Source organism: Trachemys scripta, chromosome 19 (genome assembly GCF_013100865.1).
Source record: "Trachemys scripta elegans isolate TJP31775 chromosome 19, CAS_Tse_1.0, whole genome shotgun sequence".
Lineage (NCBI taxonomy): Eukaryota > Metazoa > Chordata > Testudines > Emydidae > Trachemys > Trachemys scripta.
Genome location: NC_048316.1, coordinates 14,283,961 through 14,309,373, shown reverse-complemented (window position 1 = coordinate 14,309,373; position 25,413 = coordinate 14,283,961). Strand labels below are relative to the sequence as shown.

Sequence of the window (25,413 nt, the reverse complement as noted above, 5' to 3'; positions counted from 1 at the left end):
TACTGGGTCAAACCTTAGCACGCAGCTCCCATCTCCCTCGACTGTCTGATTTTATTCATTACCTATGACACTTGGCTATGAGATTAAGAAAACAATCTGTTAAACAAAACAGTCCTGTCCCCCTGCAACTTTCCTTCTCTGAAATTTGTCTGTCCCGCCCTTTGGAGGCTTCTGTGGCACATTTTAACAAACAAGCATCCAACATTTGGACCACAGATAGTTAACAAAAAAATCTAGACATGGCTTAGCCACATGCCAGACTCAAACTCCCTAGCGTGGCTTTCATCTGTAGATCAAAAATCATGGAATCCAAAATACAGTTACTCGAATGCACCATCTAGTGGTTCACTGGAACTCCCACAGATTCATTCCACATGCATTCCTCTAAACCAGCGTTTTGCAACCTTTTTGATACCAAGGACCGGCTTGCTGCCTTCCTAAACTGTGTCAGGGAGATCTCAGGGATCAGCGCCGATCCACAGACCGGTTGTTGAGAAACACCGCTCTAGACAATAATACTGTGCAGTAGATCTAAAGAACTCAGTACACTTTCCCAGCCTCACAACATGCCCATGAAGTAGGTAAGTTAATTATTATTATTATTATTTACTTATTCCTTGTATTAGGAAAGCCTCTAGGAGTGCCCCACTCCTGGATCAGGACCCCATAGTGCTAGGCACTGTGAAAACACAGAACAAAAGACTGACCCTGCCCCGAGGAGGTTCAAATGTTTAACTTTCAGACAATTTTGTTTTATTAACGTCATTTCACGGATGAATGAGGAACGAGGTTGAGAAACTTGGCCAGGATCTCTCTGTGAGTCACTGGCAGAGCCACGGATAGAATCCAGAAGTCTTGTCTCCCAGAGCTGCGCCCTGACCACTAGACAACGGTGCCATCTGCATTAACTGAATTAATTCATTCAGCTATTTGTATTAACTGGAAATCTTGGGGTACGGTGGCATTCCAGCTTTCAGTATCTTGTGACCAGTGTATTTACACATGAAAAATTACAAGAAAGCAGATATATACGTTTTCTAACACAGGTGACTTAAATAGAATATGAAAGTCTAATTACCAAACACCTTTGTTACATTAAATCTATGTGCATTTTAAATTGGTGATGACAGATACTCAGCTCAAAGTAGTTTTCAAAGAGAGAGGGGCTCGTTCTAATTCTGCATGGTATTTTATAGCCCCATGTAGATCCATTAAATATTTTCTGCTTATGCAAGATCTCCAGGATGAAATTACCCTAACAGATCATCTGTGAGTTCTTACAGATGCTAAGGACCAGACCCCCTCAGCTGCTGTAAATATGCATAGGCAATTGATTGACACTTCCCGAGGATCTAGTTGTCTGAGTATGAATTATCTGCAGATGTCATTCTTAATAAATAATCTGTGCAATTTATTCCATGATTTCCAGGCTGGGCAGAATTTTGTGATACTAGATGTTGAGTCTCTGAGTAAATTCCAGACAGGACCTGGCTCTTTAATGTTTAACTGATTCGCAGTTTTGACCCTTGGAATGGGACCTGGATTATTGTACCATAAATTGAGCCAGATTAAAGGCTGGTGGGTGCGCAGCCTTTAGGTTAGGTGACTCCAGGCTCCAGTTTTGTAAACTACCTTTAAAAAAATTCCCCTTTCCTTTTTTTTTAGCTTGCTCCAGCCAGGTATCCTTCTGCTGCGGAGATGTGCAGCGGCAACATACAGCCCACCAAGGCCTGGAACAGAACGGGAGTACATCGTGAAGGTCGGGGGTGTTAACGTTCTCCTATAATCTCTCCTGACATGAGTGAAATGGGGGAGAGACGGTTTTAACCGTTCTCTTCCTGGGCTAATTCCAGCTCTAAGAAAGTTGGCGATAAAATGGGACTTGAATTTCAGCAGGAAATTAGCTTTTAAAAAGGGGCTTCATCCGGGAGCCACTGCCGTGGGTGGGAATCTCAGGATGCCACAGGACATGCTCTGCACTTCGCAGTGTCAGGCCATAAACACAACATGGGACTGTATCCCTGAAAGGAGATCAGACCATGCCTCTTGGTGACCCTAAGTCACAGGGTCCTGGTCAGGAGTGGCAGCAGCTCTCTAAAAGTGGGTGGGGGCCACTGGTGCATGAACTGTGGCCCTGCCCCTTCCCCTCCGAGGCCCTGCCCCCGTACCGCCCATTCCCCTGAGGCCCCGCCCCCTTGCGGCCTCTTCCCCCCAAGACCTCGCTCCCTCCTCTCTGCCCCCTCCCTCCTGTCGCTCGCCCTTACAGCTGGTAAAAAGTGTGAGGGCTAAGCCCCCTGGCCCTCCTTCTTCCGGCACCCCTGGTCCTGGTTCTTCTTTCTTGTGTTTCTCCCTCCCTCTCTCACACCTGCAGAAAGGATCCCGTGGAACAGGGAATAGTGTGACCCTGGTAGCGTGAAGCAGAACGTTTCTGTGAGCAGCGTCCCAGCCGGAGACAAGACACAGTTCGTTGTCAAGCAGCAGTGCCCCCCTGCACTAGGAAGGACAGCGGGCTCCACTCCTGTACGAGTAAAAGCCTCTTGACACATGTTTTCCTCAGAACATACTTTGTGTTCCCCTTTGGACCGTGCCATTCCTCACAGGGAGACCGAATGTAAAGCAATGTCCCCCTGGCAATAGGAACATAGGATAGATTTGGCCTCACAGATCCAGCCAGTGACCCATCTAGTCCAGTAGCTACCCCTTGGCAGTGACCAATCCCTAAATGCTGTTAGGAGGTGAACTGGAAACTTTCCCACAATGCAGTTAGCCAGCAGTACAATGCTGTGGCTAGAGGGGGAAACACCTTTCCTGACCCTCAGGTAATCAGCAGAAGCCTTGGAACGTGAGATTTGATTCCATGAGATAGGAATATCTCACCGTCCATAAAAGTGAATGTTATCAGTGGCTGTGAAATGATCCAGCCACAGCGTTTGACTCACTGCAGCATGGAACAGGGTCTATAACCGGCAGTGGGTGACGACAAGCTTCTCCAGTCGGGCAATAGCAGGTGAACTGAATGCTCCCGGGAGATGTGTGTCAGCCAGGGCAGGTTTGACACAGCTCCCCACAGAGTGTGGCAACGCCAGTCATACAGCAGTGTGATGATGGATGTGTGCACCACACAGACTCCAAAAGGGTAATATGGGAAGCCAGTGGACCTACTGGGAGAGGCACGGTGAAGTTCAGCAGAGAAGAAGCTGGCAGAGGACTATAAACTGAGGAAGTTGAGAGCAGAAGAGGGCAGCAGGCAAGGAGAGAGTCTGCAGTCACTCTCTGGGATGAGAGAAAGCCAATAGACCAGCTGGGAGCCCAGCCGGAGTCGAGAAGGTTGGCAAGCAATCAAGGGAGGCGTAGAGCAATGGCTGGGAGTGAAGCAGGCTGCAATGGCAAGCCCTGATAAACGGGCACAATCCAGACTTCCAGGAGAAAGCTCAGTGGAGGAACAGCAAAAGGGATTTAAGAGGCATGAAAGGCCAAGCCCAAGGAGGGCAGAAGTTGGTTTGGGTTTATTAGGAGATTCCAGAGAAGGTTCTTGAGGGGCTTTTTCACGGGGGAGGGGGAACTTATTCTGCTCTTAACTGACACGCCTGTTCATTTTACTTGACACTTGGGTTACCCATAATTCTCTTGATCCTGTTGGTTAATTATTACAGGCACTGGGCCTTCAGCAAGAGATTCCCCCAGCTCAGCCCCCTCTACCCGAGCCTGCATCAGAGTCCGAGCACCGACTTTCCCAGGGTAAAGGACCCTGGTGTTGCACGCAGGGCTCCACTGCCACAGACGAGTGTGTGACAAGGGAGTAAACCCCTGGCACGAGCCGATCTGAAAGAATGCCTAAGGGATCAGGTGAGAGTGAGTTTCTATCAGCTGCAGGACAGAGTCCCTAGTATCCTACAGAGACAAGGTGGGTGGGGTAATATCTTCCAGCTGCTGCACAAACACACAGCAAGGGATGAGAGCTGGGTGGGGAAAAAATTCTGCAGAGAATTTCAATCAAAACAGAACAAAAAATTGCTTTCATCAAAGCTTTCAGTGGAAAATTTAGACTTTTAATAAAAAAATAAACACACCAGAAATTGAAGAACAGGATGCATCCGAAGAAGTGGGCTGTAGTCCACGAAAGCTTATGCTCTAATAAATTTGTTAGTCTCTAAGGTGCCACAAGTACTCCTGTTCTTCTTTTTGCAGATACAGACTAACACAGCTGTTACTCTGACACCAGAAATTGTTCAGGGTTTGGCCAGAACATTTTAAAAAAAAATGTCTAGGAAAACAGATGCTTTCCGTGTACATTTTTTTTCACCTAAAACCGAACCACTGTCTCCGAAGAGGCAATGCTCTCCCCTGGGTACAGCACTACGCTGGGAGCCAGGCTGCTAGTCTTGGTGTGCCTCCGCCTTGCTGCATGACCTTGAGTAAGTCACGTCCACCCTCTGTTCCATGGTTTTCCCCTCCCACCCCCACCTTTTCTCTCTCTTGTCTAGTTAAATGGTACGTTTCTAAGGGCAGAGAGTGTTTTCTTATAGGGCTGGTTGAAAATTTTCCATCTACCCCAGGGGTGGGCAAACCTTTTGGCCCGAGGACCACATCTGGGTGTGGAAAGTGTATGGTGGGCCATGAATGCTCACGAAGTTGAGGCGCGGGGGGGGGGGGGAGGGCTGGGGGGGCGGGGGCTGGGGGGGGGGGGGGGGGGGGGGGGTGGGGGGGGGCTCCGGGCGGGGACCAAGAGGGATCAGGGCTGGGGCAGGGGTTGTGGCATGGGGGGGGATCAGGGATGCAGGCTCTGGGGGGGCGCTTACCTCAAGCAGCTCCCAGAAGTAGTGGCATGTCCCCCCTCCAGCTCTACACGGAGATGTGGCCAGGAAGCGCTGCGCGCTGCCCCATCCGCAGGCACCACTCCTGCAACTCCCATTGGCTGTGGTTCCTGGCCAATGGGAGCTGCAGGGGTGGCGCTTGGGGCGGGGGCAGCGTGCGGAGCCTCCTGGCTGCCCCTATGCGTAGGAACCAGACTGGGGACATGCCGCTGCTTCTGGGAGCCACGTGGAGTGGGGCAAACCCCCGACCCTGCTCCCCTGCGGGAGCTTGAGGGCCAGATTAAAACATCTGGAGGGCCAGATGTGGCTCCCGGGCTGTAGTTTGGCCACCCCTGACCTAACCCCTTTTCAGTGGAAAATTGGGTTGGGGGGTTGTGCAGCACCTAGCACCAAGAGGGCTCTGATCCCAGCTGGAGCTGGTAGGCAGCCCTGCAATACGACAGATCATAACAACAGCAATAACTGGTTAAAGCTGCATTTTGGAGCTAACTTGCCTTTCCTGGGTTGAGCCTGGGCAAAATGCGATCATTAAAAGTAACCATCCAGCTAAATGCCAAGCAGGAACAGAATGACGGCCTGTTCCGTACGGAACCTTTCAGAGAAAATGAGCGCATTTCTCATCATGAATCAGAAGTCTCCCTAGCTTTAATGGAGAGGGTGGGGAGTAATTTTTAACTGAATAAATAACAGCTGGAATAGCACGATCAGTACAGTAGCCCCTGTATTCGTTACTTAGATATTCAACTTTGCCTGTAAATCACCCGGATGGCCTAGCTGAGGGACAGTCTAGTGAGAGAGAGTTGTCTCCTCGTGCACAGGGTAAGCTGGCAGAATGATTCAGCAGGAAAACAGCTGCAGTCAGCAAGGTGTCTTCCTCCAGGGTTAGTGTTTATAACCACAAAGTACACAGAAAATTCCCCAGCCTGAGGTTCATCCCAGTCCTTTGACCTGACCTTCCCACGCTGCCTCCCAAGCAGCCAAATTATTCCCCTTTCCCTCACCCTCTAAGCACCTGGTCTAGCCACTTATATCAGAGTAGCAAGCACAATGGGATGTCAAATGCCACCATGCTTGTTCATAGGGGCCTGGGTAGAGCCCCTGCCCCCAGACATTCATTGAATTGTCAGGGTTATTCATTCGAGGAAGAAGAACCCAAGGTCAGGTCTGTGGGAGGGAGTCCTTTAAGGTCACAGAAATATTTAATCATAACATCTTTCAGGGCACGCCTGGCTGAGCACTGCAGTTTTTACCGAAAAGCGACACCCATAAGCTGATAGCCAGTTTATGGGTGTAGCATTTTGGCAAAAACAGCTGATTTCATTGCCTGAGCTCCACTGAATTCCGACTGGCTCTTGGCCCCCAGATCTGGCTAGCAGCACCTGTGAATCTTTCTCTCCGAAGGATTTTTTAATTTGGGGGCCAGATTCCTAGTTGTAGGTGCTCAGCACTCCTGATCATTCCTAGAAGCCAAATACTGTGTAAGTCGTCAACTCCTCTACCCAACATTGGCGAATGCAAGACGCATTATCCAGTCTACTTTGAAGGCCTAGAGCAGGGGTTCTCGCAACAAATGTTTTGGTGGCCTCAGAGTGCGGCCACCAACTCCTGGTGGCTGCACTGATACTTTTCCCCTAATATACTTAATTAACTTTAGGAAGGACAATTAAATATGCACAGATGCACATCCAAATCATTGTAATGTATATTTGTAGGGTTTTTTGGCAGATTCAATAACAAAAATAATGCTGACTTCCCCTTCAGCTCCCCCCCCAACCCCATCTCCCTCTACACACACATATCCAGGGCTTAGTGGGTCCTGGGGCTTGCTATGAAAAGTGATATTTGTATATTTGTTAATATCACAGCACACTCCCTGGGAGGCTATGAAAAGTGTTATTAACAAACATACAAGTATCACTTTTCACAGATAGCTAGTAAGTCTGCTGTGAAAAGCGATACTTGCATGTTTGTTAATATCACTTTTCTCAGCAAACCCTGGGACCCATTAAGCCGTGGAGAGGGGGGGGGCGAAGGGAGAGGCAGCAGGGGCCAGAGGGGATGGTGGGATGGATGCGGGACCGGGGGAGGCAGTGGGGGCCCGGGACAATAGGGAGATGGATGAGAGGACAAGACAGCAGGGTCCTGGGGTGGGGAGGGTGTTTTGGATATAGGGCTGTCAAGGCTGCTTCCCCACTCTGAACTTTAGGGTACAAATGTGGGGGCCTGCATGAAAACTTCTAAGCTTAACTACCAGCTTAGATCTGGTCCGCTGCCACCATTCCCAAGTGGATTCCCTTCCCTGGGAAGCCTTGAGAAACTCTTCACCAATTCCCTGGTGAATACAGATCCAAACCCCTTGGATCTTAAAGCAGGAAGAAATGAACCATTCCCCCTCCTTCCTTCCACCAACTCCTGGTGAATACAGTTCCAACCCCCTTGGATCTTAAAACAAGGAGAAATTAACCATCCCCCCTCCTTCCTTTCACCAACTCCTGGTGAATACAGATCCAACCCCCTTGGATCTAAAAACAAGGAAAAATCAATCCGGTTCTTAAAAAGAAGGCTTTTAATTAAAGAAAAAGGTAAAAATCATCTCTGTAAAATCAGTATGGAAAATAACTTTACAGAGTAATCAAACTTAAAGAGCTCAGAGGACTCCCCTCTAGTCTCAGGTTCAAAGTACAGCAAACAAAGATAAACACTCTAGTAAAAGGTACATTTACAAGTTGAGAAAACAAAGGAAAACTAACACGCCTTGCCTGGCTATTTACTTACAAGTTTGAAATAGGAGAGACTTGTTTAGAAAGATGTCGAGAACCTGGATTGATGTCTGGTCCCTCTCAGTCCCAAGAGCGAACAACAACCAAAACAAAGAGCACAAAAGCCTTTCCGCGCCCCCCCCCCAAGATTTGAAAGTATCTTGTCCCCTTATTGGTCCTTTGGGTCAGGTGTCAGCCAGGTTACCTGAGCTTCTTAACCCTTTACAGGTAAAAGGATTTTGGAGTCTCTGGCCAGGAGGGATTTTATGGCACTGTACACAGGAGAGCTGTTACCCTTCCCTTTATAGTTATGACAAGGGCCGTGGGAGGCAGCAGGGGCCTGGATGGACACGGGCGATGGGGGTGGGTGGCCAGAGCCAGGTGGCTGCTGCCGTGCAGCCAGGGCTGGGGCTCAGTGCCCACAGCCAGAACCCGGAGCTGGGTGCCGGAGCCCAGGAGTGCGTGGCTGGAGTCAGCGCTTGCTGCTGCGCGGCCAGGGGTTGGCATCCAGGGCCAGCTCCCACCACCGCGTAGCCAGAGCCCGGGAACAGAGCTGTGGGTCGGCACCTGCTGCCGGGCAGCTGGGGATCAGTGCCAGGGGCTGGGGCCGCATGGCCGGAGCAGTGGGTTGGTGCCTGCCACTGCATAGCCAGAACTGGGGACCAGAGGCCGACTAAGCTCTGTGGCTGGAGCCAGAGGTCAGCACCTTCTGCCAAGTGGCCAGAGCCCCGTGCTTGGAGCCCGCTGCCCTGTGGCCGGGACTGGGGTCAGTGCCTGTAGCCAGCACCTGCCACTGCGCGGCTGGAGCCCGGGACTGGAGCCAGGAGCCAGCACCTGCTGCCACGCAGCCAGAACCAGGGGCTGGAGTCTGAAGCCACGCCGCTGAAGGCCAGGGCCATGTGGCCAGAGCAAAGTAGGTCAGTACCCGCTGCCCTGTGGTTGGAGCCCAGGGCCGCACGGCCAGGATCCTGAAGTCCCACCACTGGACACTGCCTCCCAAACCCTGTCCCCCCCAACGTGGGTCAAGAACTCACCTTGCTCCTGCAGCATTGTGCCCCATCTCTCTCCAGAGGTGGTGCAGGGCACCACATCCAGAAGCAACAAGGAGGGAGGAGAAGAGGCCGATGCTTTGTACCCCTGCCTCCCCCATCACTGCCCAGGAGGGTGTCGTGGCCACACAAAAAGCCTCTGGTGGCCGCATGCGAGAAACGTTAGCCTAGAGTCACAGAGTTGCTGAGCACTTGAATCTCCCTGTGATTTCCGTAGGAGTTGTGGGTGCTCGGCACGTGTGATAATTGGGTCCTAATGACCAATATTTCAAAGAGCTCAGTGCAGGGGTACGTGCTGGGTTCTGAGCACTCTTGAAAATCTTGCCTCAGTTTGGATACCGAATACTTGGCAAGCGTGCCCTATCTCTAGGCTTGGCAGAATTTGATTTTTATTTTTTTATCATTTCGACGGATAATATCAATTATTTTTAAGCATTTTTTTCCATTTAAATTGTCACAGTGGTGGGAAATTATGGGTGGGGGGGGCGCCAGATAATAGGGGAGATCAGATATTAATTATTTAATGACAGCAGACACCGAGATTCAAAAAGTCAAACCTTTATAACCGTTAGACCAGGGGTGGGCAACCTTTCAGAAGTGGTGCACAGAGTCTTCATTTATTCACTCTGATTTAAGGTTTCATGTGCCAGTAATACATTTTAACGTTTTTAGAAGGTCTCTTTCTATAAGTCTATAATATATAACTAAACTATTATTGTAAATAAGGTTTTAAAAATGTTTAAGAAGCTTCATTTAAAATTAAATTAAAATGCAGAGCCCCCTGGACAGGTGGCCCGGACCCGGGCAGTGTGAGTGCCACTGAAAATCAGCTCGTGTGCCGCCTTAGGTTGCCTACCCCTGCATTAGACACAATCTGACAACCTCACATGTCAAAATATACAAAGTAAATATCTTGAAATCAAACCCTAATACGTTCTCAAGTAGCATTTTTCTTACTTTGCCTATTTGTACATTTTAGATGATTATTGATGGAAATATTATTTCATGGGTTTGTGTGTTTATGGTGAAATTGACATTTACTGATCAAAATGTAAATCCTTCCAAGTCTTCATAGGTGCTGGAACTGGGGGTGCTGCTGCACCCCTGGCTTGAAGTGGTTTCCGTTCTATCCAGGGTTTACAATTTGATTCAAAGGCTCTCAGCACCCCCACTATACAAATTGTTCCAGCACCCCTGGCCTACCTATCTCTCACTATCAGCTCGGGTTTGTCACTGAGTATCTGTAGTCCTGTTTCAGAGGAGTAGCCGTGTTAGTCTGTATCAGCAAAAACAACGAGGAGTCCTTGTGGCACCGTAGAGACTAACAAAGTGGGTACTAGCCCACGAAAGCTTACGCCCAAATAAATGTGTTTGTCTCTGAGGTGCCACAAGGACTCCTCGCTGTTGTTTCTGTAGTCCTGGTATTTCCTTGCAGATTTTCCTCTGCGCCTCCTGAATTTCCTCCCAATGCCAATTCACCTCCTGGCAAAATGCCCCAGCCTGACGCACTGAAAGGACAGGGGAGCTGCAGAGCTGGGCAGAAAGTGGGTGGCGCTTGCTGACCGCTCTCCAGCGGTTCCACTAGCCGAAAGGCACTTTGAGAATCAGCTCGGACCACAGAGGGTGGAAGCTGCTTTTGCTAACGCAGAGCCAATCAGAGCCAGGCGGTCAGGGCATTGCAGGCTTTAGCCAATCGTGTGGGAAGCCTGGTGCTGTGAGGATGAATGCAGAGCCCTCCAAGCTGGAGCCTGTTGCTTCTTTGTTGCTGCATTGTCATGGGACGGCTCCTTCCCTGAAAGCTCCTTTTCAAGCAGAGAGTCCTACCAAAGGTACATGCTCATCTTCAGCCCCAGCTTGCTCCCACAGAGGTACGGCAGTGGGGAGACAGACTGTCCGGGGTGGAGAAGGACAGCTCCATTGCAGAGAGAGGAGAGGCAGACAAGAGAGAGAGAGAGTGATCAGGTGCACTGAATTGCTCTGGACATCTCATGGAGACAGTGCGCAGACCAGTGCAGAGATACTGGTGAAAACAGAGCATGCCTCACAGGCTGCCCATGAATCCACCCTGTCCTACACACTCTCAGAGGGGGAATGCAGCCAGGTCTGGGAACGCACACGCACACTTAGAGCTGAGTTAACCGGTAGACTCCTGAGCTAGAGGACTACGTAACACAGGAAAATCTTGAGCCACTGACAGAGGATGAGAGTGAGAGAACCAAATTGCAACACACACTCACGAGGAAGACACACGCAAATCCTCCACTCACTGGCACATCCGCCACATATACACGGTGAGTCAGTCTATCTCACACACACACACACACACACACACATACTGTCTTCAGAAGCGGAGACTGGCACTTCCTCTTGCTCACACCTGTTTTTCCCCTCACTTGCTGCAGTTGCCAAGTGGAGAAGTCCTGCAGATACCTGTGAGTGTAACCATGGCCCAGGTGCAGTACGACTGTTCCAGAGGGAATCATCAGAACATCACCAATTCAACAACCTCCCCCGTGGGACATGAGCAAATTCAACTCCTGTTGCACGTCTGCAAGGAAGCTAAGAAATCTGCTTACTGTCCATATAGTCACTTCCCAGTGGGAGCAGCACTACTGACTTGTGATGGGAAGATCTTCTCTGGTAAGTAAAAAGAACAGGAGGACTTGTGGCACCTTAGAGACTAACACATTTATTAGAGCATAAGCTTTCGTGGGCTACAGCCCACTTCTTCGGATGCATATAGAGTGGAATAAATATTGAGGAGATATATATACACACATACAGAGAGCATGAACAGGTGGGAGTTGTCTTACCAACTCTGAGAGGCCAATTAAGTAAGAGAAAAAAAACTTTTGAAGTGATAATCAAGATAGCCCAGTGCAGACAGTTTGATAAGAAGTGTGAGAATACTTACAAGGGGAGATAGATTCAATGTTTGTAATGGCTCAGCCATTCCCAGTCCTTATTCAATCCTGAGTTGATTGTGTCTAGTTTGCATATCAATTCCAGCTCAGCAGTCTCTCGTTGGAGTCTATTTTTGAAGTTTTTCTGTTGTAAGATAAAAAGAACAGGAGTACTTGTGGCACCTTAGAGACTAACAAATTTATTAGAGCATAAGCTTTCGTGGACTACAGCCCACTTCTTCGGATGCTCTAATAAATGTTTTAGTCTCTAAGGTGCCACAAGTACTCCTGTTCTTTTTGCGGATACAGACTAACACGGCTGCTACTCTGAAACCTGTTGTAAGATAGCCACCCGCAGGTCTGACATTGAATGGCCAGACAGGTTAAAGTGTTCTCCCACTGGTTTTTGAGTATTATGATTCCTGATGTCAGATTTGTGTCCATTAATTCTTTTGCGTAGAGACTGTCCGGTTTGGCCAATGTACATGGCGGAGGGGCATTGCTGGCACATGATGGCATATATCACATTGGTAGATGTGCAGGTGAACGAGCCCCTGATGGTATGGCTGATGTGATTAGGTCCTATGATGATGTCACTTGAATAGATATGTGGACAGAGTTGGCATCGGGCTTTGTTACAAGGATAGGTTCCTGGGTCAGTGGTTTTGTTCAGTGATGTGTGGTTGCTGGTGAGTATTTGCTTTAGGTTGGGGGGTTGTCTGTAAGCGAGGACAGGTCTGTCTCCCAAGATCTGTGAGAGTAAAGGATCATCTTTCAGTAAGTAAGGACAGCGCTCCCCCAAACGGTAACACCTCAGCCCCTGAAGAGCTGGGCCCTATGCCCTCCAGTGTCTCTGAAGAAGTAGAGGCATCTCACATCCACACAGGGGAGTGACTCTGACGAAGTAGAGGCACCGGAGTCATAGAATCATAGGGTTAGAAGGGACCTCACGAGGTCATCTAGTCCAACCCCCTCCCCAAAGCAGGGCCAATCCCCAGATAGATTTTTGCCCCAGATGCCTAAATGGCCCCCTCAAGGATTGAACTCACAACCTTGGGTTTAGCAGGTCAATGCTCAAACCACTGAGCTATAGTCAGGGCTCCCTAAAAAGGCAGAGACTTTGATAGCAACATATGGTTTGTGCCATGAGCAAAATATTGTGCAGGAAACTTGTCCTGTATTCTTCATGTCGTCATCCTTTGCTTCCCCAAGATGTGGCACTGGCCTCACTCGGCTGTAAGGTGGTTTGGATTTGGGCCGTCCTTTCCAAACTGGGTCACAATTTATAATCCGTCTCTGGTTCTGGTTTCTGTTAATGGCCTGCCTTCCTTCTCCAGCCTTGGATTAGCAAGAGGAAACTAAACCGGGAAGCCCCTTGCTTCCATCTTGTTTGTGCCCCCACCTGGGGCCACGGGCTATGAAAATGACGGCAAACTCACCAGTATTGCCAGACCTTCGGATTCTATTACAAATCTCATGATGACAGGTTTCAGAGTAGAAGCCGTGTTGGTCTGTAACAGCAAAAAGAACAAGGAGTCCTTGTGGCACCTTAGAGACTAACAAATTTATTTGGGCATGCAACCCCCGAGCATGCCCAAATAAATTTGTTAGTCTCTAAGGTGCCACAAGTAAGTTTCATGATGTTTCCAACAGCCCAGCTCCTCGAGACATGAGAGAACCTCAGCTTTCATTTTTGTAATAGTAAGTTTCTAGCCTTCATGGCTGTAGACAAAAGTTTTTGGAAAAAGGGATCCCCCAAGGCTCAAAAACACAGAAAGCAAAGAAAATGACTCCACATCTGCTACTGCTAGAATCTTATGATTTTCAAGCCAATCTGGGGGGGCCTGACTCATTATTTTTGCCTATGTTTCCTGGTACTCCCCCGTCTGTCTATATCCACCCATTTCTTGTCTGATGGAATGTAAGCTTTCAGGAAGGAACCACCTTTTCATTCTGTGTTTGTACAGCACTTAGTGGGGTGGGTGTGGCGGGTTGGATCACAGAAACCCCCTTGGGAATTGCCAACTGATGTGCCAAGACTACCTCTGCCCCTGCTTTCCCTGACAGCTTAGGACTCCAGCACCCTGTCTTGTTGAGCCAGACACGCCCGTCTGCTCCAACACAGACCCAGGGTCTGAATTATGTGCCCCAAAGCTGCAGACTTAACTGAAAGCAGCTTACAGAAGTGTTCCTGTCTTTAACACTCAGATGCCCAACTCCCAATGGGGTCTAATCCCCAAATAAATCCATTTTACCCTGTATAAAGCTTATATAGGGTAAACTCATAAATTGTTTGCCCTCTATAACACCGATAGAGAGATATGCACAGTTGTTCCCCCCACAGGTATTAATACATACTTTGGGTTAATTAATAAGTAAAAAGTGATTTTATTAAATACAGAAAGTAGGATTTAAGTGGTTCCAAGTAGTAACGGACAGAACAAAGTGAATTACCAAGTAAAATAAAATAGAACACGCAAGTCTATGTCTAAGAAACTGAATACAAACAGAACCTCACCAGTCCCAGTAAACTTCCTTTTACAGACTAGTCTCCTGCTAGTCTGGGTCCAGCCACCACTCACACCCCCTGTAGTTACTGTCCTTTGTTCCAGTTTCTTTCAGGTATCCTTGGGGGTGGAGAGGCTATCCCTTTAGCCAGCTGAAGACAAAATGGAGGGGTCTCCCAGGGATTTAAGTAGACTTTCTCTTGTGGGTGGAGACTCCCTCCTTACTCCTATGCAGAGTCCGGCTCCAAGATGGAGTTTTGGAGTCACATGGGCAAGTCACATGTCCATGCATGATTCAGTTTTTACCAGCCAAGCCACATTCCTGGGAAATCTCCGATGTGGATTGGTGTCTCCAAGTTCATTGTTGGCTTAAGTGGTTCTTGATTGGGCCAAATGCTTTACTAGGGCTATCAAGCAAGTAGACAGACAATATTCCTAACTTCAAGTATGAAAATGATACATGCATACAAATAGGAGGAATGTATTCAGTAGATCATAACCTTTACATAGATATGTTACTTGGCACATGTAGCATAAAACATATTCTAGTTATGGCATATATACATTTATAAGCATATTCCATAAAGCCTTATGAGGGGGCACCGTCACAGTGGGGTCCTGGCCCGTAACTGGTGCTCCAAAGTGCTATTGCAATGCAAATAATCATAACGATTCTTGAAAGGTTGAGGTTGGCAATCTTGCATCTCTCTGGGGGCAGAGCAGGTCGCACTGACTATGCCATTCTGTTCTGCCTGCCTGGGCCATATTGCTCTCCCTTGCTAAGCAACAAAAGGCTGCCGTCTGATCTCCTGGACTGCATTCAAATCTTTGCTGCAAAACAAGTCAGGGCTGGGAGAACCCATTGGAGTCACATCCTCTGTGATGCTGGCTAAACCTGGGCTCGGTTTCCTCTGTGCCTGGGCAGAGTCGAGACATCTGAGCAGGGTGGGGATTTCCTCTTAGGATAGTGAACTATAGGCATCTCTTTGTCATAGTGATAAAAGAGACAATGCTGTGGGGGTGGGAGACATGCCAGATCTTGCCTTGGATGGGGATGGCCCTTGGGTGTTCTTCCCAGGTCCCTCTGCAATCAGAAACAGGGGCCTGTTGAAGGAAATGGGTCAAAAAGAGACGGGTTTGGAGACCCCAGCACCACCACTTCACTCCCCTGAGAATGAAAAGGAAGAGAGCCAGGAGACTTCACCTCACTTTCCGAGAGGAGCCAGAAGGGCTCTGGGGCAGACCTACCTACCTTTCTAAAGGTTCATGGTTAGAGCAAAGTGAATAATGAAAAATATGTGTAACCCACACACCTTCTGGGGGTGGTGTTTGTCCCACCTAGTGGCACTGAGACCACTTAGAGAGAGTTAAATGAGTCTACTCTACAGCCTTAGCTAAGAGTCAGTTGACTTTTAGCTCATGCACTAAGCTGTAGAAGTCCCAGGTTCGATCCCACCTGCCGACGACCGGGGTCTGTTGGCGTTGCATTTGTATTTGCAAATAATTATCTAATGGAAAAAAATCTGGCCCTGGAGTCTGGATATTGTGCCTTTAGGATCTCGTTCCTTCCTTTCGTCAGCAAACCTGCAGTATGCATTTACAACCTACTTTTCAGAGGTGCTGAACATCTGCAGGGCTCAGCTGAAGTAGCAGGTGCTCATCGCTTATGAAAATTAAGCTCATGCAAACATTTATGCACATACTGAACTTTACTTGCTTCCTTAAAATGAGGCACGTGCTTAAGTGCTTTGCTGTCTCAGGACCATATAGTACTTAAAATAACAAACCCTGTATAAAATACCTTGCACCTGCCTCCCCATAACAAAGCAGTCGTCTAAGGAGGCAATTAAATACTGAAAAAAGACAAAGACCGACTGGCCAAAGCTACTGAAATGCACTTTAACTTTGGGACTCTGGTGATCTAACGCCATCGGATGCCATTGAACGGAGGATTCTGCTGCTAGCAGCTGCCTCTCTTCATGCAATCAGACTCCTGAGTGCTGCTAAAAGTGGTGCTGGTGATTCAGTGGGTGGAATGCTTCTGTCTGGGGCAGTCCAATACCCACCCCCCGTTGGGGTGGTAGCGGTACCCCAGGGCTGTCTTCTGAAGGTCCAAATACGCTGCAAGCTTCAAGACCATGACTCCACTGACTTCAGTGGAGTTGTGCCCACTAACACCAATGCTGAATTTGGCCTATAGCCTTAAAAGGTCCCATGTCATTAATTATTCCTTATTTTAAATATTGATTTATGTTATACCGGCGCATGTTAAGAGCTAATGTAAAGAGCTGCACAAAAGAAGCCATTTGCAGTGTGCTACAAAAAGTGTTATCGGTCCTACAAAACTCAACGATTCCGCTACATATTTTTTGAGGGCCATCTACTGACACTGTATCCCTTAACTCTGTCTTTACATGTATACAGATATACAATGCTCTCGTAGCTGGGCATAATTAGGCGGTTCAGCCCATACGGTTCTGGCCGTTTTGCAGCGTGAATAATTCTGCCTCCCTAAATCCCATCTGCAATTTCAGCTGGACACCATGCTGTCCACTTCCTCTCACATTGCTGTGTATGCTCCACCCCAGTGCTGGGTGCAGTGATTCCTGTCTATGACCTTGTAGAGCAGTGGTTCTTAAACTAGGGCCGCCGCTTGTTCAGGGAAAGCCGCTGGCGGGCCGGGCCGGTTTGTTTACCTGCCGCGTCCGCAGGTTTGGCCGATCGCAGCTCCCAGTGGCCGCGGTTCACCGCTCCAGGCCAATGGGAGCTGCAGGAAGTGGCACGGGCTGAGGGACGTACTAGCCACCACTTCCTGCAGCCCCCATTGGCCTGCAGTGGCGAACTGCGGCCACTGGGAGCTGCGATCAGCCAAACCTGCAGCCGCGGCAGACAAACCAACCAGCCCAGCCCGCCAGGGGCTTTCCCTGAACAAGCGGTGGCCCTAGTTTGAGAACAACTGTTGTAGAGCACTCCTGGACGAAGGGCACCACATCAGTAGGTCAGACTGTATTTATTGTCAGACAAGTTTGAAAAGTAACAACGTGCTCTGTACTTCCTTTAGGCTGCAATGTAGAAAATGCCTGCTACCCCCTGGGGGTATGTGCTGAACGCACTGCCATTCAGAAAGCCGTGTCAGAAGGGTACGTGAATTTCAGAGCCATGGCCATTGCTAGGTAAGTGAGAGCTCTGAATCACATCCCTTTGAATCATTTCAAAATGTGCTTGTACCGGAAAACTGTGCAACACTTTTGTTCCTCTAATTCTCTGCTTCCTGCGCTTTAAACACACAGGCACGTACAGCTCCGGGTGGTGGCAAGAGGCAATTGCCATCCTTTCAAAATGAGCTCTTCCTTTTACCTAATTTTTGCAGCATCAACTTTCAAGACGGGGAGAAAAGACTGTGATTTGTTTTGTTTTGCGAGATTATCATTAAACTACATTGCAACCGCTTTTAAGACTGAGGTCTGGGTCCTGCCCGCCATTACTCACGCAAATAGTCCCTCAGAAGTGAGTAGGACCATTTGGGGGACCCTGATCCCGCAAACTGATCTGTGCAGGACCTCACAGAACTCAGCAGGGCACAGGGGTCCAGTTTGCACAATCCAGGCCCAAGTGAGCACCTAAAGGAGATGCAAAAATCAGCTGTGGGCTTTTAACTAAAGATTGAACGCAACCATCCTGGAAACCTTGCTGCGACTTTTAAATTGGTCAGCCAAAAACTGGAGGCTACTACTTAGTTGGTCCTTACTGTAAGCTTCTGTACTGTGATGTGTCTGTAGGCTCCTAATTATTGGTTTGACACAGAGCAAGTGAGGAGTTGTTGAGAACATTTTGTGCTAATGGACTAAAAGCAGAAGCGATGTCAAATTATACTACTTGGGAATAATCCATGTCAGTAACCAGAGCCAAGGAATTAATTTTATTCAGAACAAAGTGGCCACATTCATGAAAAGGGATAATGAAGAGAGAGAAATTGTAGGTTTGAATTTTAACAATCACCCGACAGCCTCGCTTTGTTTTAGTCTCTCCTTTCAAATGTTCATGAATATTTCTAGGGATAATGAGCAGGTTTCTATATTTATATTAACCTGGTGCTTGCTAAGGAGCTTCTACGCACAATGATCATCAACACTGGAAAGGAGTAAAAGCTATATGGTTCTGTAGTCCATCCTATGCAGGGTTAGCTACAAGGTACTCCTGAGTGCTTCGTGTAGGCTTGTTTTTAAACGCCTTCCAATACCTCCCTCAGGAGGGTATTTCACATCCTAACAGACTTTGCGGTTAGAAAGCTGATCCTGATATTCATTTGAAATGCACCATTCTTTCACTTCACCCTATTACTCCTAGTGATACCATCTTATGTCCCTCTTCCCCCCCAAATGAGTCTCATGCCTTCCTTGATCTTAACACCTTTCAGATACTTGGAGATAGATACACAGGTGTCAGAATCCTAGTAAAGTCCAAACTGATGGGCCAGTGCTTTCCCTATGGGGCTCTCTCAGTAAGGGATGAAAACGGAGTAAATACCAGCACAGAATGGCCAATATACACAGAAGAGGATTGGATGCATAGAAACAGCAACATCCCCCCTTTCCACGGAAACCTCTGTGGGCTTTGGGAAGACATGACAGGGTCATGGCCAGGGACAAAGTTGCTGCCCATATGGCATCAACCCTCCCGCCCTCAACGCTCCAAACTCACAAATCTGTGGGGATTTACTGCAGTAAAAGCCTGGAGTGGATTTTCCCAGCCTTGTAATGTTCCCAGGATCTGAACCCTGTGCAGTGTGGAGCCCAGCTCCATAGAGCAGGGCTGCCCGGGGGGGCGGGGAGTGGGGCAATTTGCCCTGGGCCCCACAGGGGTCCCCACAAGAGTTTTTTGGGGCCCCTGGAGCGGGGTCCTTCACTTGCTCCGGGGGCCCTGGAAAACTCTCGCGGGCCCCAGGCCTCCCGGAGCTTCTTCCACTCCGGGTCTTTGGCAGCAATTCGGCGGCGGGGGGTCCTTCCACCCCGGGGCCCGCCGCCGAAGACCCCAGGCCCCCTGAATCCTCTGGGCGGCCCTGCCATAGAGCCTCCCAACTCCCTGTGCTGTTGTGTAGTGGAGGTTAGACGGTGGGCTTGGGGAGGTGGGTAGGGTCAGAAGACCCACCACAATGTGGATCCTGTGGTCCTTTTCCCACCCTGGAGAGAAAGGCACTAGGATTATAGACTGCAATACTAGCTGCAGAGTAATTCCAAAACAAAGCAGGTCTCCAGAACCCAGCACCCGGATTAGCAAGTTTGAATGAATGATCAGCCATTGAAAGATGCCTTACACCAGTGGTTCTCAAACTTTTGTACTGGTGACCCCTTTCGCATAGCAAGCCTGAGTGCGACCCCCCCTTATAAATTAAAAACACTTTTTAACATATTTAACACCATTATAAATGCTGGAGGCAAAGCGGGGTTTGGGGTGGAGGCTGACAGCTCGCGACCCGCCCATGTAATAACCTCGTGACCCCCTGAGGGGTCCCGACCCCGAGTTTGAGAACCCCTGGCTTGCACAAAGTGGTATGCAAGCTGCTTTCAACGCATTTTAATACAATCAGATGCCAAGTTTTACATCTGGGAACAAGGAATACAGGCCATACCCATAGAATGGGGGACTGTATCCTGGAAAGCAGTGACTCTGAAAAGGAGTCATGGTGGACAAGCCACTCAACATGAGATCCCAGTGTGAAGCTGTGGCAAAAACGGCCAATGCCATCGTCGGATGTATAACCCGGGGACAGGGCCGGCTTTAGCAGGTGCAGGGCCCCATGCCGGGACGCGAATTGTCTCGCGCCCCCCCACCCCCTCCCTGCCCCATTGGATCCCTCCCCAAATCCCCACCCTGGCCCCGCCCCCTCCCTGCCCCATTGGATCCCTACCCAAATCCCTGCCCTGGCCCCCCTCCAGGCCTCCCCGCCCCATTGGATCCCTCCCCAAATCCCCGCCCTGGCCCCCCGTCTTCCCCAAGCACGCCGCATTCCTCCTCCTCACCCCTCCCGCTCCCTCCCCCTCACCCCTCCCGCTCCCTCCCAGGCTTATGTTGATCAGCTGTATGGCGGCGCAAACGCTGGAGGGAGGGGGGAGAAGCAGGACGCGGCTTTTTTTTAATTTGTTTGTTTTTTCCTGCTCCACCGGCAGCCCCGGACATTGCGGGGCCCTCTTAGTCGCGGGGCCCCATTCCAGGGAATTGGCCGAATCAGCTTAAAGCCGGCCCTGCCGGGGAAGTAGCGAGTGGGAGGAGGGAGGTGAATTTATCTGAACACGCCATTGGTGAGACCAATACTGGAATACAGCACCCAGTTCCGGTGTCCACATTTTAAAAAAAGATGTTGAAAAATTGGAGAGGATGCAGAAAAGAGCCACAAAGATGATTTGAGGGCTGGAGATAATGCCTGACAGACTGAGCACAGTTATTCTTCAGGTAAAATCACCACAGAGAATCCAGAATAAAAACAATGATTAGATTTAAACACACACCAAATATAACCGGAGTCACCCCCATCAGTCCTATGAGACCCGGCCCAAGTATTTCCAACCCTTCCGCCTGGGTGGGGCCCCCTTTGGTCCTGTATATTTGCTGGATCAGAAGGCAAGCACTGTGTCAGTTCAAACTCACCCCTTTATACCAAAAAGTCCTTTCATTGTCTGCCAGTCTCTGGAAAACCCAGCTTGAACCAGTATGTGCAAACCATGCCAAGGCGTGGTACCTCACTGATGTTAAAGAACTTCTAGAGAGTGACTTGCCTTAATCTCCCACCACCACCATGGTCTTTTGTTCCTGTAGGCGCTGTGATAGCCCTTCCCCATGGAGTAGAACACAATCATACATAAACCATTCATAGATTTAATACAATCTGGTCCCCAACGATATCGTATGGGGCTGCAATATCTGTCACAGCTACCTCCCTGGGAGATGTTGAGCAAGTCACGTCACCTCTCCTTTCCTCAGTTTCCCCATTCGTCATATAGGGACAATGATCTTGACCCTCCTTTGCAAAACACGTTGGGATTTATGGGTAGAAAGAGCAATCGAAGTACTATTTACTAACTACTGTTTGTTATTATTTGATGCATTAACTTTAGACAGTTTTTCCACCATGAGCTAGACTGACCTGTGCATTCTATTCTCCTTCGATAGCAACAGTGAAGAGGAATTCATCGTGCCCTGTGGGGCCTGCAGACAAGTAATGAGAGAGGTAAACAACTTTTGCTTTCTTTTTCAACAGCTGAAACTAAACTGCTTTAATTCCCACCCACCTGCCTGGCTGAGAACATTGGTTTCGTTCAGACCCCACAATGCTCATTCTGAAATGTCAGGGGACACAGCTCAAAAATTTGCAGAGTAAGGAAGCATTCTGAGCTGTGCCAAATTGTGGGCGTCACACTTGCTGCACCCCACAGCACCAAGCTGGGAAGGTTTTGAATGTCGAGAATGACAAAAGGAGAGGGATCAGTAAACAAGGGCTTCCAAGTTTGGAAACAATATTAATCCCTAGAGTGCTGACCGCAGTGTGTTTTCAAGGGCAGAAACAGAAGGAAAGTTCAGCTCTGGTGTAAGTAGGTGTGGCTTCAGTGCAGCTTACGCTAGAGCCAGATTTGCCCCTACAGCTCTCAATAGTATTACTACAGGGCCAAAACATGAAAAGGGAGCCAAGCTTGAGTGCAAGGGCTCTGGTCAGGGAAAAATACACTGAAACACGAGAGCTGAGGCAAGGACTCCTTGGCCCCAGCATATATTTTGGGGTTTTCTAGGCTCCCCTCAAGCACAGGGTCTGGTGCTCTGCAGAAATCTATTAGCCATGCCACCAAAGCATCCATTCCTCCCCCTCTGGTTGAGGCCAGGTGGATTGCAGAGATGCAGGAGGGTTTCAGAGTTCAACATGGGGGCTCCCTGTGTTACATAGTCTGCAAATGCAGCGAGGATGCAACATTTCCATTGCATTTGGGCCCTGCCCATCTGCAGAAGTCTGCTCAAGATTCAGCCTGCAGCATTTAGGACCATTACTGTAGAATGCTGGAGTATTTTGAAACACAAGGATTTTAGGAGCTCCACCGGGTTCATTTTCTTCATGTGCAGCAAACAGGCATAGCACCAAAACGGCTCAAAGCTGCATGTAACGTTTTCAGCACAATTTTAATGGCTAATGTTTAACTGATGGCAGATTCCCTACATAGATAAGCAACATTATTTCAAAGTAAAGTTCCCCGAAGGCCTGATCCCGTGTACTTTATGCATCTGAAATTTCCTTTGGAGGTTAAAGCCGGTTTTGGATCTCCAAGAAATGAAGTATCAGGCTCTAATCTAGAAACTGGTAGAGGATTTAACACAGGGGTGGGCAAACTTTTTGTCCCAAGGGTCACATCTGAGTATGGAAATTGTATGGTGGGCCATGAATGCCCATGAAATTGGGGGTTGAGGTGCGGGAGGGGGTGAGGGCTCCAGCTGGGGGTGGGGCCAGAAATGAGGAGTTCAGGGTGCGGAAGGGGGCTCCGGGCTGGGGCAGGGGGTTGGGGTGCGGGGACGAGGGCTCCGGCTGGTGGGGCTGGGGATGAGGGGTTGGGGGGTGCAGGAGGATGCTCCAGGCTGGGACCAAGAGGTTCGGTGGGCAGGAGGAGGATGAGGGCTGGGGCAGGAGGTTGGAGTGTGGGACGGGGTCAGGGGTGCAGGCTCCAGGCGGTGCTTACCTCAAGCAGCTCCCGGAAGCAGGAAGCAGCGGCATGTCCCCCCTCCGGCTCCTATGCGGAGGCGCAGCCAGGCGGCTCAGCGCAGCCAGGCGGCTCAGCGCGCTGCCCTGTCTGCAGGCGCCGCCCCTGCAGCTCCCATTGGCCATGGTTCTTGGCCAATGGGTGCTGCAGGAACGGTGCTTGGGGTGAGGGCAGTGTGCAGAGCCCCCTGGCTGCCCCACGCATAGGAGCCAGAGGGAGGAGGTGCCGCAGCTTCTGGGAGTCGCATGGAGCCACAGCATGCGCAGAGTGGAGCAAGCGCCAGAGCAGAGCAAGCCCTGGACCCTGCTCCCCGGTGGGAACTCGAGGGCCAGATTAAAATGTCTGAAGGGCCGAATGCAGCCCCTGGGCCGTAGTTTGCCCACCCCTGCTTTAAAAGGTTGCTCAGAGTTTCATATTAATGTGTTAATACTATAAAGGCCTCCAAATTTTGCCCCAAGGAAGAGGTTGCTTTAGGAACTTGCCAGGAGCTAAAGTGGGACAAGCAGACAGATGTGAACTTCAGGCAGGGAGCTGGAAGGAGGGTTAAGGAGCTCTTGGTGCAAAACATGGTAGAAGGCAGGGGAGAGAAAGGGGTCTGAATAGGCGAAGGATTAATGTTAGGAAAATACAGAAGTGGTAGGCAAGCAAACAAACCCCAACAAGAATAAAGAAAAAAGGAAGATGGTGAAACAAAACAAACACAAGCCAAATAGCCCAGTGTTAATATGCAGAACAGAACAATGGCAAAATCTAATGGGCAATGAGCCAGCTGCCTGCTATAGTAAAAAAAAGTTACCAGAGTGCTTATTTTAACTGAATTTACTTCAACTGTGTTCACCCCCCCACACACACTTTCTGCAAATAGTCTAGCAAATGACTCTGTGCAAGGCTAGCTATAGGAACGTGACTCGTTATGACTGCGGTTTTAGCCTCTGCTCCTGAAGTTCTGGGTGGGTAGATTCCTGAGCCTGCACAAAGCCGACTCCCCGTAGGTGCAGGGATCAACCCATGAGGAATAATTTGCATGATCATGGCCTTCGACACTAAGCTCTTCATGGCAGTCACTTTGTCTTATTGCATATCTGTAAAGCGCTGGGCATGCTTTGGCATTGATCCTGCATTTGGATCTACCTGGGCACAAGACACATTTGATCATGGGATCAGGGCCTTTGTGCACTATAAAAATAATACAATAAAAGGATCGGTAATTGCTTCACCCACCCGTGAAATGCAGCCACCTCTGGGTTGAAGTGCAGGACCATCATATGGAACAATGAAACATAAAAAGAATGGCCAACCACTTAGACAGATACCACATTTTTTTAAAACACACATATTGTTTCTGCTTATGGTTTATTTAACTGTTTTTCGCTATTGGGTAAATACCAATGAACAATTCACAGTTCTGCACAGGTGCGATTCACAGACAGTTCTCTTTGACTCTTTTTCTAGTTCAGTAGAGACTGGGACATTTACATGACGAAGCCAGATGGGACCTATATAGTCAAGACTCTTCAAGAGCTCCTGCCCCTGTCATTTGGACCAGAAGATCTGAAGAAGTTCTGAAGAGTATGTGGAGCATGTGATCTGCAACGACACTAAAGAACCTCCAGACAATCTTATGCTTTCTGTCTGCAGGACGAAGATTTATTTTAGATACTTCCTAACTCTGTCTCCTAGGGAATGTCATTCAATTTCTGTAAGCCTCAGGGAACTCCAATGCAAATAATTTTCATTTATAGTAGGCCTGGGGAAGGGATGGCAAGAACCAGATCTGCCTCATTGTGAATTGGCCAATCCCAAACGTTCACAAGTTCGGTTTAGCAGACATGGCACTATGATGTCATGGTTAGAGCAGGTTGGGAATTTGTCAACAAAACATTTTGCATGGGAAAACGCCAGTTCATCGAAACAGTGTGAGCTAGTCACATGACCACTCTGTGCCTCAGTTTCCTCACCTGAATAATGATGCATTAATCTTTTTTTGCAAAGTGATTTGAGATGCTTGGGTGAGAAATGCTTTTATAGTGCTAAATATTATTATTGCTCACATTAATGCAGTTACTCCAGATTTATACTGGTTTAACTGAGACCGGTCTCTGGCCGGTCTCATATAAGAGTCTCATATAAGGTCAGAATGTAAATTCTAATATACTAGAGGGTCCACATTATTCTGAAACATATTACTCAAGCACAATGGGCCAAGTGCACCTTCTCCCCCACATCTTCCTACCTCAGGTTATATGCTGTACATTTATTTACTAGTGATTAGAGAACAACCAAACTAAAGATTCATTGAGTTCTGGTTTGGATCCAGATCTCATTTTATGCAAACCTCTAAAGTTCCGATGGAGGAGAATTTAACACGGAGTTTTAATTCTGGCCCATCACTACTGTTGATCAAAATTGCACAGATCAATAAATCATACAAATCCAGGAATTCTGTAATGTAAAATAGTTATTTGTAAAGATAAGAAGAAAAACTAAATAAGAGAGAAGAGAAACGAAAGGTTTAATAAATCCAAAGTATACTATCTTGTTCATCTATGAATCAGGTTATTATTAAGCAACAGCCTATAGTAAACTGAGCATTTTAGATTATGCTGTTTATTGTAACTTAATTTTCAACACTTTGTGAACATCCTC

General features: G+C 48.6%; 2 protein-coding genes and 1 long non-coding RNA gene across 7 annotated transcripts in view; 1 reads left to right on the top strand and 2 right to left on the bottom strand.

Moving 5' to 3' along the window:
• The window catches only part of LOC117867819 (trypsin-3-like), a 27,480-nt gene extending 19,831 nt beyond the window's left edge, over window positions 1-7,649 (bottom strand). For all 3 annotated transcript variants that reach the window (XM_034753140.1, XM_034753141.1, XM_034753139.1), the window contains exon 1: window positions 7,590-7,649. The gene's annotated coding sequence lies outside the window, so the exon portion shown is untranslated. The remainder of the gene's footprint in view (window positions 1-7,589) is intronic.
• On the top strand, window positions 1,638-25,413 carry CDA (cytidine deaminase). 3 transcript variants are annotated; one of them, XM_034753143.1, is made up of 7 exons: window positions 1,638-1,759; window positions 2,372-2,520; window positions 3,654-3,846; window positions 11,025-11,262; window positions 17,094-17,205; window positions 21,200-21,257; window positions 24,220-25,413. In XM_034753143.1, the coding sequence occupies exons 4-7, from the start codon at window positions 11,067-11,069 to the stop codon at window positions 24,331-24,333; spliced, it is 480 nt and encodes a 159-aa protein (XP_034609034.1). In that variant the 5' UTR covers window positions 1,638-1,759; window positions 2,372-2,520; window positions 3,654-3,846; window positions 11,025-11,066; the 3' UTR covers window positions 24,334-25,413. The 3 variants fall into 3 exon arrangements, with proteins under 3 accessions (XP_034609034.1, XP_034609035.1, XP_034609036.1); XM_034753144.1 differs by lacking the exons at window positions 1,638-1,759; window positions 2,372-2,520; window positions 3,654-3,846 and adding an exon at window positions 10,236-10,451; XM_034753145.1 differs by lacking the exons at window positions 1,638-1,759; window positions 2,372-2,520; window positions 3,654-3,846 and adding an exon at window positions 10,236-10,913.
• LOC117867821 lies at window positions 12,235-21,279 on the bottom strand. The gene is made up of 3 exons (XR_004643522.1): window positions 21,174-21,279; window positions 12,965-13,036; window positions 12,235-12,276 (listed from the first exon to the last, which is right to left on the bottom strand). It is a non-coding gene; the product is annotated as an uncharacterized LOC117867821 (long non-coding RNA).